The sequence below is a fragment of the Montipora capricornis genome, chromosome 1 (genome assembly GCF_036669925.1).
Source record: "Montipora capricornis isolate CH-2021 chromosome 1, ASM3666992v2, whole genome shotgun sequence".
NCBI classification, from domain to species: domain Eukaryota; kingdom Metazoa; phylum Cnidaria; class Anthozoa; order Scleractinia; family Acroporidae; genus Montipora; species Montipora capricornis.
Window position 1 is genome coordinate 50,796,227 of NC_090883.1, and position 14,447 is coordinate 50,810,673.

At 38.7% G+C, this 14,447-nt stretch overlaps 3 protein-coding genes across 3 annotated transcripts in view; 1 reads left to right on the plus strand and 2 right to left on the minus strand.

The window, feature by feature from the left end:
- LOC138047573 (protein lifeguard 1-like) overlaps positions 1–8,508 on the minus strand; it is a 22,316-nt gene extending 13,808 nt beyond the window's left edge. The window contains exons 1-7 of the mRNA XM_068894485.1: positions 8,268–8,508; positions 8,158–8,171; positions 4,790–4,854; positions 4,224–4,277; positions 1,101–1,151; positions 925–964; positions 384–421 (exon numbers count right to left, since the gene is read on the minus strand). Coding sequence (XP_068750586.1) covers positions 384–421; positions 925–964; positions 1,101–1,151; positions 4,224–4,277; positions 4,790–4,854; positions 8,158–8,171; positions 8,268–8,343 — 338 coding nt within the window. The 5' untranslated portion in view covers positions 8,344–8,508. The remainder of the gene's footprint in view (positions 1–383; positions 422–924; positions 965–1,100; positions 1,152–4,223; positions 4,278–4,789; positions 4,855–8,157; positions 8,172–8,267) is intronic.
- On the plus strand, positions 6,852–8,150 carry LOC138047581 (inhibitor of growth protein 5-like). Its single transcript, XM_068894498.1, has 3 exons — positions 6,852–7,014; positions 7,125–7,253; positions 7,457–8,150. The coding sequence occupies exons 1-3, from the start codon at positions 6,927–6,929 to the stop codon at positions 7,621–7,623; spliced, it is 384 nt and encodes a 127-aa protein (XP_068750599.1). The 5' UTR covers positions 6,852–6,926; the 3' UTR covers positions 7,624–8,150.
- A 2,170-nt stretch (positions 8,509–10,678) lies between the features above and the next one.
- Positions 10,679–14,101, minus strand: LOC138054066 (uncharacterized). The gene has a single exon (XM_068900579.1). It carries the CDS (start codon positions 13,920–13,922, stop codon positions 13,374–13,376), a length of 549 nt encoding a protein of 182 aa, XP_068756680.1. The 5' UTR covers positions 13,923–14,101; the 3' UTR covers positions 10,679–13,373.
- Between the last annotated feature and the right edge of the window lie 346 nt (positions 14,102–14,447).

The window sequence follows — 14,447 nt, forward strand, 5'->3', positions numbered from 1 at the left end:
ATTAATTTGACACCCAAACTGGCCTGAACCAGCCTGTCTAACGTCAGACGATTTTGCTCATCAAAGGGGAACCTCCCGGAGTCAATGGGTTAAACATGCCTTGCTGGTGTGAATGGGGTAATTTAGAAGTGCTTAGAGTGTGAATATTCATGGTTGCATGAGAAAATCTTGAAATCTTTGCAGAGTTAACTGTCGGACGATGACTTAGATATCTAGTCTTTGAACAACAGGGGCCAGATCTCCAATGGCAGATGATATTACTCATCGATGGGAACCCCTCCCCCAACCCCCCTTAACGGGAAAAAAACTGAACACTCGTATCTAAAAGAGCAATAAATGATACTAAGAGACCATAATTATAATAAAAAAACTTTCATAATAACCTTGAAACAGCACCAAGAAGGTAGCCTTCACAAAGTGTCTGCAAACATAGATAACAAATATTGCAAATTTGTAAGTTAAAGAAAGGATTTAATTGGTGCACTTTTCTAGGATTTAAAGAAATAATGTTTACCTTATAAACCCATTTATTCCCTTCTAAAAACACCTCACTCATAGATTTGACTCTCAACTGCCTAATGGCAGACAATAGCCTAGGAGAATTATTCTCCTTGGCCATCTAACCACCCTGGTCAAGATTATTCCCTATCCTTGTATGGGCCCATTTCCGTCCTTAAGGGTAATGATCCCGAAGATGGGTTACATGAGAATAACAAAAGTACTTAAAATTACACCCTAACAGATATCTTTGAAAGAAATGTGCTAGGATCTTTTCTCTCTTTCATCAATAGATCTTTGTCCACTAAAAAATTAACCCTAAAACAGTCACTTCAAGATTTTATTCAGTCTAACACAATCTTGATGATTTTCCTTGTCAATGAGGAACCCCCATAGGGCTATGGGGGTGAAATGCTTAATACTTACAAAAATCGACAGAAAGATCAAGTTCGTTGGAAACTTCCGCCTACAAAACAAAAGCAATTTACAGAAAACACCTTAGAATCACAGTTCTTCCTTAGATAGCCTAACCAATATTAAATGTCATTAATGCAAAGGAATAGCCAAAAATAAGACTTGTGACCATTGATGACAAGCCCTACCTAACACCTTCACAGCAAGCCATTGCAATCATGGTGACAAAGGTAACAGCTCTGAAAACAAATTGCAAAGAAATCAGGGTTATGAGAGATGTACTGTACACAAGTTATTTATTAAGTAGAATCAAAGATCGATTTAAAAAAGATTTTAAAAGAAAAATTAATTTAATATGTTAATTTCACAGTGATGTCATGAGGTTGTCGAAGAGTTACGTAACATTTTTATTGTTATTTTCCTTTTGCAAGGAATCAAATAAGATGACAGACATAAGTGCTTAGAAGTCTCAAGATAGCCATCTATGGGTGAGACTGAAAAAGAAACAGACCTTTATGGCTTGTAAATTTGACCATAATGAATGGAAGCAAAATCTTAATAAGTAGTTTCTTTGATATTGAATTTAAGTAATAAATATCAGCGATAAAAAAGATTGAACGACGGTTTGACCATCTCCGAGGTCATTTTCAAGCTCAAATAAAATACAAAAAATCAGCAAAATTTAAAACTTAAATTTAAAAGCAATTTAAGTACTAGATGATAAAGAGGACAAAATTTAATAACAGCTGTTACAGATAATTACACGCATATATAAAGTCATAGCCAAAGGTGTAACAGCTTTCAATTGCATCACTGTAAATTGTTGACTGTAACTGGAGAGTCCAAATTACACAGCATTTGTGAACAGACCAAGAGTGAAAGCTTGGAGGCATAAATGTTGTGGTGATGTCTTAAAACAGGGGTCACATACACAAATTCAATCCATATAATTACAAATTTAATACACAACAAATGCAGTTACACATATCTCTTATGATGGACCCACACTACATGTTGAAAGAGAAAAAGCACCAGTTGTCAGACCATGGAGGGTGGCAACATAATCCACAACCTCCAGATACGATCGCTGTTGCTCTACCAACTGAGCCACAAAGTCACTTTGCCATTGGACTTATAATAGTAAAGCAAAAGAGTAACAAAAACTGGAGATAATAAAAATGTTTTAAAAAATACAAAAAGAAAATGTTGGCTAGTTGGTCTAATTTGCACATAAACAAAAGAATGATTGACTGGCCGCCATTTATGAATGCAGACTGTCAACTGAAGGTAATATAGACTGAATTCATAAATGGCAGCAAATAAATCATTCTTTGGTTTTTATGTGCAAATTTGACCAACTAGCCAGTTGTTCTAACGTAACATTTCTTTCGTATATGTATTTTAATTAGTTCATGCTGATAAGACTAACAGGTCTAAATAGCACAAGGACAAAAAAATAATTTTTTCACTGCCATTTACAAAATTGATGTGGTATATTGATAGGAAAAACAGCATCTTCGACCGAGTATCGGAGTCTAATATGCGACATGAGTTAGACGTCAAACTTAATTTGCAGAATTTAATTCATCAGACCAGTCAAACTATGTAATGTCACATTAATTAACAGGGCTTCTGATAGGACGCGGAAAAAAATTAGAAGATTATGCGGAAATTTTTGGCCATATTATGCGTAAACATGCGTTGATATATGCAGAAATTACACCGGATTATGCGGAAATTTAAACATTTATAGAACTACATGTAATAATTAGGCCCGTCCAATATATTTACATGCTTATGGTAAATCAGGACTCGAAATTGCGACCACTACAGTCGCTTTTTCCCTTTGCGATCGAGATATCTGGCCGAGTCGCCAATTTGCGACCAGCATTCACCGTTAAAATAAAAGGGTTAGTAATCAGCATTTTGCTGAAACTTTCGCTAAAAGAAATAAAGTGATAAAAATATATTTTGTTTCTTGTCATGAATTTTGTTTCAATTTGGAGATATGGAGCAAAATTGTGATGTGGTTGAACCACGATCCATTCCCTTGATCATTCACCATTTTCAGCGGTTTTTTACACATACATATTGCGGGCTCTTTGTTTTGTACAACTTCATCGCAATGATTGTCCCTACTTTTTCCCCTACTTTACCAGAGTTACAAATGATGCAATTTAATTTGCTACTATAACTTGCGGCTAAATTTTCATACCTTGTATCTTTTTAAAGAATTTCGAGCCTAGGGTATGTTATGAAAACGGTTTAACTAGAATCCAGGCTCGTTCCCAAAAAATGAGTGGAAACTGCTTACGAACTTTCATCTTGCGAACGAAATGGCGTGTTTTCTTCAATGTTCAGGAAAATAAGCGTTTCAAAATAGTCAATCTCTTTGGCTTTTATGTTTGTGAGGATGATATGCAGCTGCTTTATCACTAATATCAGGCATTTCTTCAGTTTTATGCGGAAAATATTGTAATTATGCGGGGGATGCAGATTTTAGGGAATTATGCGGATCCGCATCGCCGCATCCTATCAGATGCCATGAAAACAGCCTTATAAATCAATTTCACAGAAGTCAACGACCCACTGTTAACTAAATTCATCACAATTCAATTTGGCAAATCAACTCAGTTTTAAAAGCAATTTGATAATGAGCAATACTTTGCCAGTTCTTTGAGTAGAATTAATATACATGAAGGTGGGACCCAATATGTTAAACTTTACTTTCTTTTAATAATAAAGTTACAATGAGAACAGGTTTTTTCCCATCTATTTCTCCTATCGACACGAAGGCCACATTTAATTTCAACCAATGATAACTGTTAGTAGTGTGAACATAATAACTATGCATTTGATTCGCCCCATGTGAGATTCGACATATAGAACCACTGTCAAAGACCACTGTCATATTAAATTATTTGGGTTGACTCAAATACAAGTAAGATTCGGCACACTAGTGTGAATTATGCAAAGTTTGAAATGGGCCTGAATCCAATTTCCAGTTCAAAGTCTCTAATCAACAATACTTCAATCAGGAGTGTGCCATGCAATCAAGTGTTACACACACTATTCATTATCCATAGTCTTGTACAGAAACTTTAATTTAAAGTAAAGAATTTCTTTGCCCAAGCTGGCCTAATACTCCACTGGTCAATGATGAAAGTTTGCATGAGCAAATATTTAAATCCAACAGGAAAATGCATTCTGACCAGTGCTCCAAAGGCAGACTACCACATTAAAATAATTTTTAGACAAAGGCGAAAATATCACTTAGTTGTTAAATATATCTGGATCCGGTGTTTACTTACAAAGCTCCGTAAAACAATCCTACATGATGGGCTGCATACTCCCGAACAGGCTCACTGTACAAAAAAGGACAAGTAGTTGGAACTAATATCAAAAGATTTCTGTTTTTTTTCTTGTTGAAGCATTGAACTAGCTTCCATCAACAATAAAAATGAAACTGCATTGTGCCCTCATGCAATTAAGGAATAATTTTGCTCTTTTTTTTTTTCAAATACAAATGAAATCAATCCTTAATTGCCTATGCAATTACATGTACAACAGACCATATTACCATTGTAGCTAAGTTACATGTACCTGGCCTAAGAATGGAAGCAAGGCTGCCGGTGACCCTGCTTTGATACAAACCTTTGTGCTTTTCTAAATATGTTAATGTAAGCAGGCAGGTACATGATACAGGCAGCGAGGTCTGTTTCAATACAAGGTCACCAGCAACCTCGTAGCCATTCATAGGCTAGGTTAGTGACTACTGAGCAAACAACTGTAAAATGGCCTACTGACCAAGTTTTCCCCTCCAGATATGAAGGAGGAGAAATTTGAAAACAGATGTTTGCATTGCGTCTGTACCCACCAATACAGGAAGAAGGAAATGAATGCTATCGTGACCACCAACTGGCAGAGAAGTATACTGTAAACCTAAAAGATATTAAATAAATTATGTCACTTATTATTTTGATTGGGGTGGGGGGGGGGGGGGAAATTTAGGGTTAGAAAGATTTAAAATCAACACGCCCTACCCGTTCTAAGCCAACCTAATGTTTCCAGGGTCTCTCTTCTTTGCTTCCCTTGTAGTTGGGGAAAGGGACCCTGGTTGCAGCTGGTCACATGGCTCCCAAAATCTGGGAGCTTTTCCAAATGCGTGTTAGGGGAGGGGTGGCAGTGTAGGCCTTGTCATCATTCGTCACACAATTGAGTTTGTGGCCAGACAACCATCAAAATGTTTCGCGGCAAGGTATTTTATGTACTACTCATGGAATTTTACGTCAAAGGCAAAAAGTTGTTGTCTAATTGATTGGATGGAACAGAAAGCAAACTCATGTTGTTCGAATCACTCATGCTTGTGTAAAAGTAAGCAGTCAAATTGACTCAAAGAATGCTTAATAGTTTGCAAAGAAAAGAAAGTTTTGCCGTGCAAGAAAGCAAGTGAAACGTTTATCCATGGGAAACAAATATGTTTGGCGATCGATCAGTCGGTGTCATGTTTATGTTACATATGAACCTCAAACCAAACTGCATGAATAATATTTAACATGTGCAGGCATTTTTTTTTTGTTCTTTGATTTTCATTTTTCTTTCAAATGTTAAACAAACTCATTCCTAAGTCGCAAGCTTGTACAGTGAGTAGACAATTTTGACTAAATTTGCGTAAATTGTCATTGTTATGTTTTTAATGCACACATCACATGCACTGCAAGCTCTGCGTGTGACGGAAAGCCAACAAAAATATAAGGGTTTGTATATGGGAATCCCAATAAAAGACCTGAGAAGAAAATTATACGAAAAATTCTAAATTAAAAAGGTAACCTTATTGCCATTGTGGGTCACTTCCTTCTTGTGTGGTTATTTTTTTTCAGATTCAACGCAATTTCAATTCCTCAGTTGTCAACCGTTATCCAACCCAAGGAATTGAGATCGTGTCGAATCTGGACTACACAACAAATTAATGGGGAAATATTTATTAAAAAATTGTGTGTGTGACCAGAAACGAGTTTTTGTGTTTTCGTTGCACGCAATGAAATTATATCCAGTCATCGTATGACTTGGTAACACATCTAACTGGGCTAATTTCTCCCACTATTGCTGAGAAAAAGTATGAAATATTTTAAAATACCACAGTAGAAACTTGTATAGCATCTGTTTACTGGCTTTGATTGTGGTCAACCCTTTCAACAACAGTTTTAAATGTGAACAACTATTCTACGAGCACACTTAACCATATGGTTGAATCACAAAATGGGACTTCAGACTTATGACTACAGAATTGAACTAGATGTTGACCAAGATATTGTAACATAAAATATCCCTGAGATACTGTGAATTTTACAGGAAATAGGCAAAAATTCCTTGAGCAAAGTGTCTTATCTATTTAAAAAATGCCTTTTCAAACAAATTGAATACAAGTTGAAGGATCAAAATATAACGGAAACCCTACGCAACTGGAAAAATGTTTGTCAGAGAGTGCCACGTGATCAGCCCCAAACAGGGTCCCTTTCCTCAAAAAGGGAGGCACAGAAGAGACACCCTGGAAACGAGGTCGGTTTCATACAGACGAAGTCAAATGTTTCACGACAAACCAGAAATGTTGGGAAAAAGACCTGACAACTTCAATGATGTCGCTTGCTTCGACACAAGCATTTAAAAAAATGAATTATAAAGCTTTAAATTAATTAATACACTTATTTACGTAACCTTACCAGAGAATAAATGTATTAAATACTTATGGACTAGTCATTTGCTTCCCCCCCCCCCCCCCCCCCCGACCCCCGGGGATAGTGGGGACATATGGGGAAATTACTAGGGCAATTACGCGAGATTACGCCACAATTACACCTCTAGGGGGTAGAGAAATTACAAGATTTTCGTTCCTCTGCCCTACCCCTCTGGGGACATACAGGGGGAAATATCGGGGAATTCTTACCTAGGAGGACTGGGACTGAAAAGAAACGAAGAGCAATGGTAATGATTATTTTCACACGTGCAAAATCAATATGGCGGCGGGAGAAGTGAAAAAGGCAAGACTTTGCTTTGTGGTTTTAATGTATCGCATTTTAGCACTATTTTTATGTCATGAATCAGGTATTCAATTATTTGCCTATTGTTTTATTGGTGTTTGGAACTCATTTACATCAAAATAATTTTTAATCCCAAACAGTGATTGCTATGCTTATTCATAAATATTTCCACAGGATGTGAAATAGAAAATTGCAAAAAGAAAGGTACCCTCACCTGCATTGATTGTCAAGACAGATTCTCCTTGAGCTGTGTAGGTCTTGCTCACCCCCCACCAATGGAATGGAAATGCCCCCAGTGCCAAGGTAGGAAAAATTGTCTTTTTCTCCATTGCTTGACCTGTTTAAGTTTTGGTCCACTTTCCCATAACTGGAAGGGATATCGTAGCTCTTCCTAGAAGCCACGACCGCATTTTGGTGATAAAAATGCAAAGTTTAAAGAGGAACACAGGAAAAATGTTGAGTCTTTCATAGTATGCTGATAAAAAGTATAAATTTTGTAATCTTAGATGAAGAAACACTATATTGCATATGTCAACAAGGAGAGTATGGCTTGATGGACGGATGCGATGGAAGTGAATGCAGGCATGAGTGGTTCCATCTCCAGTGTGTGGGACTTAAGAGGACACCCCCAGAGGAAGTCTGGTTTTGCCCAGAGTGCAAACTACAGCAGTAAAAAATAAAAGAACAGCAATCATGTCTAAACGTTTTCTTTATTGCTCGCTTATTCCTGTCTTGTTTCTATCCAGTTGTTTTTTTTTTTTTTGTTTTTTTTTTTTATTCCTTATATAGTTCATGTGGCACACACAAATGGCAAGAACTGTATATTGTGGTAATCTCCCTAACGTCTCCTTGATGACTCACAATCTTTTAGGAACAAAGGGGTGGGGGGAATTACGTGTGTTTGTCTGCTCTAGTTCCCAGTGGAAAATACACCTACTTTACAACCATTCAAATGTAATTTCCCTACCCATCCCCGGGGGTCAAGGGGTGGGGGAAACAAATGACTAGTGCATTAAACATCTTAAAACGAAATGGTCACAGTAGTACGATTTCAAGTGTGGATGACAAATTCAGGCATAGCATTAAGCTTAACCTAAAAAGTGGTCACCGGGCAACTTATGCTGACAGCTGTTTTTTACCTTAATTTCACCATAGACTGAAGCTTAAGCTTATCACTTTCGACCGCTCAAAGAAAAACTCCTCTTACCTTTCGGATAAATCCTGCAATATTGAGAGAAAAAATTGCACATTCAAACCAGTTGTTTCACTTTCAGTGGCGATAAAGGAAAATTACACACTTTGGTTATTCAAGGTTACCTGCGCGGATTGAGACGTCACTAAAAGCCATCGTATTATCGAATGGACCAGGATCGGCCGAGCCATATTCGTACATCTTGAAGTCGTTTTCGCTAGTTTGAACCCTTGCACTAAAATACAATTTGAAAGCCTCTTAGGAAAGAGACTTGGTCTTCTTCAAATTACGGTTAGAATCGTTCGACAACTTTTCCCAGAAAACAGGATTGAAAAGAGGACATAACCTTAACGAATGACATCATCGCAACGCTGATTGGATGACTAGAGAGAGTCAGAAGCCTGAGATTGATCAAAAGCATCTGCACTTGTCAGGCCACAGGCAGCCCAAGCTCGGTATACGATTTATAGACTTTGTACGGGAAAATTAACTTTGAGCTTATAAATGCTAAAATAAGCTGTAAATGTAGAACTAAACTTCGCTTACCTCTACGTACAGTTGTCCTCGTCTTTTCTGTGCAATCGGAGGGCAAACTGTGTCAGTTTTAGCCGGGTTTGTGGCTTTCGAATTTTTACAATGTCGTTAGTTGTCATTTCCCGTCATAAGGAGAAGAAAGGCTGGTGACTCGCGGCGATCTCGTCCCACGAATTGCTCTCGCATCACAAAGCAACGGTCCGAATCGCCATAAAAGCACCACAGCCTCAGGGCCAGATAAATTTCCTATGTCATCAACTCCACACTGGGACCACACAGCGATTTTTGGCGGATAAATTCCAAATAATGTTCGGCTTTCTATAATCTTCCCATGCGTTCAGCTAGATGTGTGGGTACGGCCCTTATAGCTTGATGGCGATCGTATTACATTCTGCACTCTCATTGGCCAAGTTGAACAACTTGAGATTATAGAAAGCCGAACATTATTTGGAATATATCCGCCAAAAATCGCTGTGTGGTCCCGGAGTGGAGTTGATGTGATAGGAAATTTATCTGGCTGTGGTGTTTTTACAGCGATTCGGACCGTTGCTGCGGGATCTCCGGATCTCAAGGCATGGGAAATGACAACTAACGACATCGTAAAAATTCGAAAGCCACAAACCCGGCTAAAATCGACATAGTTTTCCCTTCCGATTGCACAGAAAAGACGAGGACAACTGTACGTAGAGGTAAGCGAAGTTTATTTCTACATTTACAGCTTATTTTAACATTTATAAGCTCAAAGTTAATTTTCCCAAACAAATTCTATAAATCGTATACCGAGCTTGGGATGCCTGTGGTCAGGCGTTTCTATTTTTAGAATTCCACGAGTTCTTCGGCTCTGCAAGCACTGGGTCATAACAAAGTCATTGTAAAACGAAGACAAAAATAGCAAAAGCATTATGTGCAAATTGTGCAACTTAAGAAAGATTTTTTTTGTACTGTACAGCATGTTACAAAGAAGTTATAATAATCTAAGAAACAGGCAAACGAAAATACAGTGACTGGTCACCCAAAATAACTTAAAAGCTAAACTAGTTGGGTGGCAACTTGATGTAAATTGATGTGAATGCGAGTCTCCATCTGAAGGGTTACCATGAAAACAGAAAGATACAGTCGACTCCTAGTAACTCGAACCCTTAAGGGAAATTGAAAAAGGTTCGAGTTAACGGGATTTCAGGTTATCGGGAGTTTGGTGTAAAGACCCGTTACGCAGCAACTCTTTATGAAGATACAGGAACTGTTGCTCAATGTACCCTAGACCAACGAAACCTGAACTGGACTAACACGTTTTTATGTAATGCAAAAAAGGATCAAGATTACAGGGCTGCTTCAAAATAAACTAAGTGTTTTGGTCTGCGGTAAACTCTTTGTTATGATTTTTCACGTATTGACAGACGTAACCTGCAATCAGACGTACTTTTCTTTTTGATTGACAGATCAAGCCAGTTTAATTTGATCCAATGTACACCGACAGGAGTATCGTCCACGGTTGCTTGCTTGAATACTCTAGTCACCACCTAGAATGCTCACACAAAAGTTCAAGAAAGAGAGCTAGAAAAAACAACTAAAATGTCCACCATAACATAACCAAAAGAAAAGAAAACAAAGCCAATAGGACAGTGATTTCAGTGTTTCCTTGCGTCCGCTTAAGTGCGAAATGAAGTAGTGTTTCCTCTATTGACTCCGCACTTGGACTCGCTTTGAAAACGAGGCTGAAGTGAAAATGCCATAAAAAAGCCTTAAACCAACAAAACGAAATTAAATGAGATGAATTTTCGCCAGAATAACGATGTGAAAACGACTACAGCAAATTTCATACAGTGAGTGAAGGCGATACACCCGATCGCTCGCTTTTATCAGGCGACGCACCCGCGATAAGAGAAGGTGCATACATTTGCATAAGCACTTTCTTTCATAATTTTGGTTCAAAAGTTAAGTGAGATTCTCACGCGATAAAGTGGCGAAAGAATTATGAAGAGAAGAAAACAAGTGACACTGAGCGTCAGAGAATGGCGTCATCAGCAAAAACCAACGGCACTACTTCGATTTTAAGAAAACAAAAACAAAGTCCGGCTTAGAAAAAGGTTCCGTAGGTTCCTTAATTTTTTTGACAAATTTCCACCATAAATGAAGGACAGATCCCGATCTTTCAAAAATAACAGTACAGGAGAATAACGAAAAAAAATTGAATCAAAACATTTTGGAGAAAAAGGCACCCGGGCTCCGCATTTTGGCTACTACCCAGTGTTGCTGTAGTATCCCCAGGTTGGGATGGTAGCTCAATTTGAAATAATATCCAGGTCATACAAAGAGTGCCATTCTAGTGTCCGGCCTGACAGGTATTTTCTACCAGACGTTTGTGAAAATAGTATCCGCTGTCCGCTTTAGAGAGGTGTCAGTCTTATAGAGAGTTCAGTTACAGAGAAACAAGGGAAATTCGGTCGGCACCAGCCATCACCGTCCGCCTTAAAGAGGTGTCCGCTTTACAAGTACAGTGGTGTCCGCTTAGAGATAGTTGACTGTATAGTACAGTGCAGATACTCCTATATCGAACTTGGGGTACCTGCGGTACCAGCTGTGACGGCAAAATAGTACATGCTCAAAACACAGTTGAGGAAACGATACAACGTAAATAGGCAGCTGAATAGCCTGCGTCGCAGACGGTACCGGTAATAAAACCTCGGTTATAACCGTCTGCGTAATAGCGCTCAAGTCTTTGTTCAAGACCCCAACGGCGTGCCAGAAATGGACTATTCTCTGTGATAGGCTCTTGCGTAATAGAAGTTTCGTATATTCTTGAAGGTGGCTCTGATTGGTCGCAAAACCGAACCGAAAGAGGGCTAAGACGAATGATACATTTAACTGAAGCAAAATGTTATTCGACTTTCCACGAATTTAACACACGCGGTAATAGTTTCAGCTGATGGAAAATCTCTCGCGACAAAAAGATGCTGCTATAAAATCTTTTATCAAGGGGGAAATCTACCCAGTGGCATGCATTCGATCTAGGCAAATATTCTCGTGGATCGAGTATTTGTTGTTTTTCCAAATTGTGCCACTTTTTCTTAAATTAATCCTTTTGCGAAATGAGAAAACTTGAAGTCCAAAAAATGTATTCACGATCGTGTAGCGACACTTTTTTTATTTGGTGCATGTCACAAGCTCCTCTTCCATTGTATTTTGCTTTCTTTGTCTTAAGGCAGCGGTCTCTGGCTATGTTTGCTGGTTCTGGTATTCGATGGTACGGTCTTGGGGCAATGGCTGACGCCACTTTTTTCAAACTTGCAAATGAGAAGTGCTGGGACTAAACCCATCTAGCAACTTCCGGTTCCCGTCATCTCGCGCGAGACTGCCAGCCTCCTTGAGAAGCCCTCTCTCCGTTACTAAACCGCGATTGCGGCTAGCTAAAACAACGAAGAAAAAAGGTCTTGGGATTTTCTATCTTGACCAATAGGAGTCGTGTTTGGCCCGTCTACGCCTTGAAACATCAAATTAGGAGACCATCCACTACATCACCTGCCACAGAAGGAAGCTACAGAGCTTTTATGCGAGTCAAACCAGATAGTCTGTGTTAAAGGTGACAAAGGTATAACTCTGAGAATCCTTGGCACTAGCCTGTCAAAGGGAGAATGTCTAAGTTAACAGGAAAAAATGATGACCAAAAGTTTTCGTGCAAGATCCTTTTAACGTACCCGACATGGTTTTTGGAAGATTCGGAGAAATATGTACAAGCACGTGAAGCTAGCGCATCATGTGTGCCTTGACATCCTACAAGGACCATCAAGATGTTTTAGAACATATGAAGGAAGACCTTATTCTTCTTCAGGATGAAATTCACGGTACAAATGACGCAGTCACTCTTACGGAAGCAACAGATGTTGCAAATGATGAACGCGAGCAAACACGACAACCGTCAAGGTCATCAAGGCGAAAAAAGAGTCGTTTTGCCGAGGAGTAGCTGTACAATGACTAACGAGGTAAAACCTATGAAAATGACTAACCATGGAAAATTGAAATATGAGATAAATTGTGGGGAACAGTGAGGAATATTTTCGGGGATCCCCCGTGGGAGGCCCTCAAAACTGTTAACATGATTTTCAAATGTGACTGCCGCTTACGTAACGTTGTTGGGGGTCTTGAACAAGGATTTTGGCTCTATGAAGCAGACGGTTATAACCGAGATTTGATTACCGTCTGCGACGCAAGCTAGCAGCTGAACTAATACCCGTCAACTCATATGCAAATAAAGACGTTTCTAAATTTTCATTTTTTCCAAAAACTTTCACGGACTGGAACTGCCTCCCTGAGGCTATTGTTTCATCCTCCTCCTTTGAAACCTTCAAATATAGGTTAACAGCTTTTCTTAAATAATAGTTATATTTAGTTTAATATAGTTGTCTTTATTTAATTTTTTTATATTATCATTTTGTCCATTGATATATTTGTTTTTTTTTTATGGTTGGTGTGATAACCCGGCGAACGGTTTTTACCGACCCAATACATGTAAATGTAAATGTAAATAAATGAATAGTGTGTAATGTGGTATACCTCGTTCTTCAAATCTTTATAAAACCACAGGTATCACAAGGCAGTTGTTGTTACTTATTCTTTTAAGATATAGTGCATGGGCCCGAAGTTTCGGTTCTAAAGAGTCAAGACTCACATTCGCGGTGACTGCACTGTCGCGTGAAAAATCACGCAGCATTTGACAATGAGTATTCGACGGTCTGTGGTCGAATGTATCGCGGCTTCCAATATCGGATGATAGGGATAAGCCCCCGTATGATATAAAATACCCCAATGACTACAAGGGTGTAAGCACGGGAATGGACTTTCCAATGTAAAGTGAAATGAAGTATCAAGGCAAGAGCGATACCAATGAACAAAAGAGCAAGACCCATAAATACGACCCGAAATCCAGTACGGCGCCAAAACACTGAGAATTCTCGCCCAGTGTCCACGTCTACCCCATCTATGAAAAGCCGAAATCCTCCGCTGAAGGAATTGAACATCAACAAGAAGGCATGCCCGTCTTGTTCCCACTCAAATTGCCCACCAGAACAACAGAGAGGACTGCAAGGGTTGTACTTCAAGCCGTGCTCCTCCATCTCTTGTCCATTCACGTAGATGCGATATTCTTCGCAAAAGCCTCTGTGTCGATTTAGCTGGACGGTATACTGTCGATATTCAGGACCAATTTTAAGGTTTTGTGCCCAAGTACATGTTGTTTCACAGCAACTCATCGCTTCGGAAGTTCAAATCATGTCGCTAAGCACTTTGCTCGAGTCGCAGCTGTTCGCTAGGAGCTGTCAAAGAAGCATGGGCTATCAAATACTGACGAGAGAGATTAGGCAATAATTTCACGCACGTTTTGTCCAAAATGAAAAAGTTTCCCGAGCTTTGATTTTGGACAAAACGCAAATTAAATAATTTCACGAATATACCATTTTATTAGCTATTAATAACATGGGTGACAAATTACAACGTAAGTTTGGCGCGAAATTTTAGCGTGAAATTACAAAAAAATATGGTGCCATGGCAACTTTCCTTCAGTGCCAAAATGGCGTCTTCTAACCATGATATTAATAGCTAATCAAATGGTATATTCGTGAAATTAGGGAATAATTTGTCCAAAATCAAATGATTTTCTCTCGTCTAGGCAAATTATTTCCTTTTGGACAAAACGAGCGTGAAATTATATGGCATATATAAAGAAAATTGGCGTCAATTCCTTTTCCGTCCAAATTTGGTATCGGATGTTATTAAAT